The sequence below is a fragment of the Physeter macrocephalus genome, chromosome 3, assembly GCF_002837175.3.
Source record: "Physeter macrocephalus isolate SW-GA chromosome 3, ASM283717v5, whole genome shotgun sequence".
In the NCBI taxonomy this organism is placed as follows: domain Eukaryota; kingdom Metazoa; phylum Chordata; class Mammalia; order Artiodactyla; family Physeteridae; genus Physeter; species Physeter macrocephalus.
The window spans coordinates 11,433,228-11,439,918 of record NC_041216.1 but is presented as its reverse complement, the minus strand read 5'-3'; the positions used below and the strand labels follow the sequence as shown (position 1 = coordinate 11,439,918).

Genomic DNA, 6,691 nt, shown 5'->3' with positions numbered 1-6,691 from the left:
TCCCACATGCCACGGAGCAACTGGGCCCGTGAGCCACAATTAGTGAGCCTGTGCTCCACAACAAGAGGCCGCGATAGTGAGAAGCCCGCGCACCGCGATGAAGAGTGGCCCCCGCTTGCCACAACTAGAGAAAGCCCTCGCACAGAAATGAAGACCCAACACAGCCATAAATAAATAAATAAACTTAAAAAAAAAAAAAAGACTTAAGGCTATTTCATTGCAAATTGGAGATTTCATTGCCTGATTGGACATGAATCCGTGGTCTCCCCAAAGTCAGCAGAGACCTCACAAAATGGAGAACTTGCCCATAAACCCAGGGCAAGGCTTCTTCATCCGCCATGTGGGTATACTCTCCTCCCCACTGCCCGCGGGCTGTTGCGGTGTAGCTGCGCTGTCCTTCAGATTTATGGCCCCTTCAGGCCACAACCTCTGTGTATGTGAACCACTCTCTCTCATGGGCCGTCAGACCTCACACATGCTGTCTTGGTCTCAGTCCCTACAAACAGTCAGGCGGGCTGGAAGCCAGAGGCTGGACAGGGCAAGGAGACGTGTGCTTTCATGTGAGGGCATGCCCTGGGAGGCCATGGGCCAGTATCACATCCTGCTGGTGGGTTAACACCTCCGTGAACCCAACCACTTGGTGACACCCCATCCGCATGACATCCCACCCACATGTCCACAGATGGCACTCACATCTCAACCTCCCTCCTTCCTCACTCTCCTGACTCCAGACCCATAGACACAGCTGCCTCCATCATGTGGTCCCCAGGGTAGCTCAAATGCAAGCTTAGTGCATCTTCTTTTGTCCCCCGTCCTATATCCTCAGCTCAGAGCTGGGCACCACCATCCCAAAGACTCTCCAAACCTGGGCACCAGTCTTGCGAACTTCCTCTTCCTCACTTCTGCCCTGCAGGTCCTGCTTCCCAAGTGCCTCGTGAATCGACCCAGCCCCACGGCCACTGCCTGAGTGTGTGCCCCCAACATACCTCACCTGGACCACTTCCCCATCACCTTCTGTCCGGGTCCTGCACCCACAACGGATGCCTCCTGTACCACAAGCAGCGTAGGGCTCTAGAGCCAGGCCTGTCCTCGGTGCCGGGACGTTCAATGATGATTATGCCTCAGTCCCCATCTTCAAGGGAAGGACCAGAGGGAGAAGCTCGGGCTCCATCAGGCCTGTCGGAGTCAAAGCCCAGCTCTGCCCCTTAACCTATGGTGACTCTGGGCAAGTGGCTTGCCTGCCCTGAGCCCCAGGAAGCATCCTTGCACGGCACCTGCGCATGGGGCAGGTGGGAGAGTCACAGAGATGACACACTGAAAAGCCCACTCAGTGACCGTTCCTGCTACCATCACAGCCCTGAGAAACTGGGGTGCGCCCTCCCGCTCAGCCACAAGGGCTTGATTTTGTCGACTCTCCTTCCCTCCAAGAGACAGCCCGTCCGGGCAGTGCTCACCTGCCTGGCTTGCACGAAGTCCCTCTTTCCTGGGGCCAGCTCCTTTCCAGGCGTCTGGTTCAAACAGGCCCTCTCAGTGGGTCCAACCAGCCCCGTCAAAGGACCCCTGCATGAGCCTCAAATGGGGCATTGATAGGGCCGTGGTGAGGGCCGCCCAGCGATGGTGGGTTGCCTTGGCTTGGCCCGGGCCACATGACTTCCCCAAACACAGTTATTTCCTGTTCCTCGGGCCAGCCCCCTCCCAGCCGCCTGGCCACAGGGTACAATTCCACTGTACACCTCAGCCCATTCTTTGGCTTCGGGCCAGGGTTGGGGTGGGAATGAGGATGGGGGTATCACCTCAGCTGGTCCTCAGGACACACGGCCATGGCCCCTTGGCATCTTCTTGATGAGGATGCAAGGCTCCCCTCCTCCTGTGACCTCTGCCCCCAATCCCCATTTGATGGGAGCTTCTGAGGGGCCTCTTCATATGGATCTTCACAAGAAGCAAGAATTCACACAGACTGTGGCCCCAGCCCTTTTAGCCTCTACTTAAATTAGAATGAAAAGGCACTTAGTCTAACCCCTGACTGCTGTGTGGCCTCAGGAAAGTCACTTGATGTCTCTGGGCCTCAATTACCTCATGTGGGAAAGGGAGGTCGCTGTCCATCTCTATTAGAGCCTCACTTTATCAGTTGTTTGGGGATCTGATAAAGAGCAGATAAAACCCATGAAGAAATCTGCTATCCCCAAGAAAAGCTGACAACTCCAGAAGGTTGACAATTCCTCTCAAATCCCCTTCTCTCCTCCACAGGAGGACTTCACCAGCCTTCTTATGGGTCCCTGACTTTGGTCTCTTCCTTTCTAAAACCCAAGCCCAATCTTGTAACTCCCCTGCCCCAAAACGCTCAAAGACTCCCTCTGTCCCAGGATGAGCCCACGCTCCTGGGCCCAGCATTCAAGGCTCTGTTAGGTCTCATTTGGTACTGGGGATGGAGCCCAACTCAGACTGCCTCGTGTTCTCTGCCAGCTTCACTCTCAGGCAGATCAGCCCGGGAGGAAGAAGGCAAGAGGTGGAGAAAAAGATGACTGAAGAATTTGATTCCTGGGTCCAACCACACCTGACCAGATTCCCTGGATTTTTCATTCACGTGAGCCAAGAAGCATCACGACCACCCTTTTGTTGCTGTCGTCATTGTTCTCAATAAACTTGGTTCACTAAGGTTCCTGTTACTTGCAAGCATCTCCTTCCTGTAAATGCCCTTCTTGGCTGAAGTTAGCCAGGGTGGGCTTGCAGCCAAAGAGCCCTGATGTACACAAAAGCTCTTCGTGATCCAGGCCCCGAGACCCTGGCAGCTCCTCTCCCTCCCCTCCCCACTTGCAGCCACACTAGGCTACCTCTCCAGCTCCTCTCCCCACCTCCACAAGGCCTTCCACACCCTGCCACTTCAGCCCAAAACATCCTCCCCCAGTTTGCTCACTGCTGCCCCATTCATCCTTCAAACTCAGCTCGGTGAAACCTCCTCCAAGAAGCCTCCTCTGGCTGTCCTAGGTCCCTCAGACTTTCCCCATGACAGGGTAATAATCATTACAGGCTATCATAATCATTTACATATCTGTCTTCCCCTTCCCCAGACGGAGGTAACTGGAGGCTAGTCTGACCTATTGTGGTCACCCCAGTGCCCCGTGTAGGACCTGGCTCCAGGTGGGTGCTGTCCTGGCGAGTGGAGTCCATGCCTTATCAGGGAGACATCAGGGTGCTTAGAGGGTCCATGATCTGTGATCAGAAACAGTGCCAGGTCATGACACTCCCTGGAGGGAGATGGCCCCTGAGAGTTTCTGGACTGAATGAACTGGTGTGTGTGTGTGTGTGTGTGTGTGTGTGTGTGTGTGTGTGTTGGGGTGATGGAGGTTGTGTTCCCAGCCCTGGCCATACACCATATTTTAGGAACCACATCAGCCAGAAAGAAGCGTGTTGCTGCTTTATTGAAACTTCTTCCCCGTCACACAAAGCAGTGACACAGGGGTGTGGTGGGGAGCCCCTTGCACAGCCCTCTCCCTCTGCACCCCCCTTGCAGACCCCAGAGAACCCACCTCTGGGGCCTTATCTCCGCCTTTGGGTCAGTGACCTCGGGAATCCCAGCCCCCAGGGAAGCAGGCAAAAGAGGGGGTGCAGGGACCAAAACCTTCCCTATGGCCCCACCAACACGAACCCCCCGGCGGGGACTGTGCCCACAAAGGGTTTGCCTGTTTTGACTGAACTAACCTGTGGATTTAGTCCAACAAATGGGTTTGCCTGATTTCAGCGCTGAATTTCTGCTTGACCACAAGCGTCAGGCAGAACTGGGTGGCCTACAGCCTATCTGGCAACGGATGGGCTGTGGGACAGGCTGACAGCTCATTACTAGAGACGACCGCGGATGAGGAGACCCGTTTCCCAGAACCCACTGCTATGTGACCGCAGTGGCTGCGTGTGACTGGTTGTTGAGGGTGACAACTCTTTAGCAAAACTATTGTGCGTTTGTAGAGCCTGATGATTGAAACAACAGTTATTTCCTGGTACTAGCCCTTGAGTGACAGTTTGGCAACCATCTGACTGAATTTTCGCTTGAATTAACAATTATTCAGGACTCACAAGTACTGAACTGACCGCAGGGGGCAGCCGGTTATTGGACTAGATTGAATTGAATGGTTTGGGGGGCTAATTTGATTTTTTTTATTATGGGATTTTATCACTATTCTAAATTAACTGAGGGTTGGCTGACTTAATAATTGTTTAAGGAACTATTGGAAGAAAATGGATGTATGTATTTGGTGGGGAAGACTAACTGATGATTACTTGACTAAATTGCTCTGTGAATTGACAACTATTTACAAACTGACACAATGGACTCTTTTGTTTGACCACATTGTTTTCACTGAAATGACAAGTGTGCTTTTGATTTGTCAGCCACTTGGTAAAACTGGTCAAGTTGAGAGTTATTTAAACAAACTCACTGACTTTAGAAAGACCAATCGTTTAAGCCAATGTCAGAGCTGATCAAAAGAAGCTGAGTGCTGTTGGACTGAATTTTTGAGACCCAATCATTCAGCCTAAAGGGGTTGACCCAATTGTGAGCAACTCCCAGGCCCCGCAGGAAAAGCAGGCCAGCGAGCGGGACACAAGCGGATTGTCCTGAAGTCAGCCAGGTGGTTCACCCAGGCCACAGGGGCCACCTAAGCAAAGAAGCGGATTGCGAGGTAGCTCCGCCCCTCCCAGCACCTGGGCTGGGGCCTGGTGAATGTCACACCTCTGAGTATGGGGGTGGTGCTGGGCCCCCATCCAGAATCTTGTATGGCAGAGACACGGCTTCCTCATAGGATGGCAGGACCACCTGGGAGAAACAGAGAGATGAGGGCTGAGAATGGACCAGATGGGACCACTACCCCAACCTGGGGTTAAGGGGCTCCAACCCCCATCCCTGGCAAAATGATGTTGATGATAATGATGACTAGCATGCCTTGGGTACTTACTATGTGCTAGGCATGGCATGCACAAGACAGGTACGGTTTCTGTTCCTGTAATGGACAGACTCGCCTCTGCCTGTTCTGCATCAAGCCCCCTTGTTTTGATAACAACACACTGTTTTCCCTGGGAAAACATTCTCAGTCCATGTGCTTTCAGAAGAATTGATCCGGGGGAGTGGACATGAGACCTCATGTCTCATGGGGTGGTCACCCAGAGTAGAATCTCATCCCCCTGGCAATCGTCACTGGTTTGGCGATAGGCTTGTAACCCAAGCTGGACCAATCTTGGTCCAGACATTGGGCTCAATCTTGGTCTGGACCAGACATGCTTCTGGGATGTCTTTCTTACTGCTGGGGGTGCTGAGAGGGTGGGATGACAGCCTAGGGATTTCGGCAACTATTTTGCTACCATGAGGAAAGGGCTGCCTTTCATCCTGAAAATAAGATCATGTCTGGACATCAGGCCTCAGCCATGCCTGAGCCAGACCTACATTGGACTTTCAAGTTCTATAAGCTAATAAATTCATTTTGTTTTTTTTACATAAGTGAGGTAGAGTTGGGTTTCTGACACTTGCAACCCAAAAAATTCTTGACTAATACAATCCCCATTTTACAGTTGAGGAAAGTGAGCCTCCAGTAATTTAAACCAGCTCCACTTTTCCCATCACTTTTCCAATCAGCTGCTCCTAAGTGCACTTAATCCCTCTGCCTGGAAGGCCCCTTCCCCTTTCCCAGCTAACTTGTACCCGCTGACAGTCTAAGACTTGGTCAAGTGTCACCTCCTCCAGGAAGCCTTCCCTGACACCCCAGGTGAAGCCAGGTGCCTCCTCTGTGCTCCCATTGCCCCTGTGCTTCACACCGAGTTGTAATTGGATCTCTGTGTCTAGACTCACTCTGGACTATACTCTCCTCCAGGACAGGGTGGCATCTTAGTTTTCTCTGCATCCGAAGGGTTGTATATGAGTCGAGGAAAGAGTAAGAAGCAGAAAATGTTTAATGCATGAATGAATGAATAGAATCCTAGACAATCAGAGTGGAAAGAGATCTTCTCATTTCTTCTGGTCCAACCTTCATCTTACGAGTGGAGAAACTGAGGCCGAGCAAGGCAGAGAGACCTGCCCTAAATGATGCAGTGAGTGGTAGAGCTAGGACTTGACCCGCCCCCCGCCAGCAAGCTCACCTTCTGCAGCATCTTGGAGCTGCTCCTCTCCTCGGCCGAGTTCATGTACTTCATGAATCTGTAGCATCTCCACACACACTTGAACATGTAAACCTGGAAAAAAGGCCCAGGTCAGGCTGTGCTTTGTGACCTTCCTTCTCACCACCCCAGCAGACCTAGGACAGATGCTGGGCGCTTCCTGGAGATCCCCAGCTTACCCTGAAAGGTCAGACCCCTCTTCTGGTTGGAGGGGGCCTCACCTGCCAGTCTCAGGTGTTCCAGGTGTTTCCCTTTTCACTGCCCCACAGACTCATCACAGAAAGGAGCTTTTTAGAGGCTTCTGCACCACCCTCCAGCCTCCCTGGCAATAATCCTGCAGATCCTCCTTCTCCGCCCCTGAGGACTCGAAGCTTACCACCTCCTGAGGTGGCCCCGCCCATCCTGAGACGGAGCTGACAGTGGGAAAGGTTGTCTTCAAAACTGCTTACGAAGGGGCTTCCCTGGTGGCGCAGTGGTTGCGCGTCCGCCTGCCGATGCAGGGGAACCGGGTTCGCGCCCCGGTCTGGGAGGATCCCACATGCCGCGGAGCGGC

The 6,691-nt window shown here is 52.9% G+C and overlaps 1 protein-coding gene across 1 annotated transcript in view; it reads right to left on the bottom strand.

Annotated features, from left to right (window-relative positions):
- Window positions 1–3,391: 3,391 nt before the first annotated feature.
- Window positions 3,392–6,691, bottom strand: part of LAPTM5 (lysosomal protein transmembrane 5) — a 27,326-nt gene continuing 24,026 nt past the window's right edge. The window contains exons 7-8 of the mRNA XM_007128487.3: window positions 6,121–6,213; window positions 3,392–4,807 (exon numbers count right to left, since the gene is read on the bottom strand). Coding sequence (XP_007128549.1) covers window positions 4,718–4,807; window positions 6,121–6,213 — 183 coding nt within the window. The 3' untranslated portion in view covers window positions 3,392–4,717. The remainder of the gene's footprint in view (window positions 4,808–6,120; window positions 6,214–6,691) is intronic.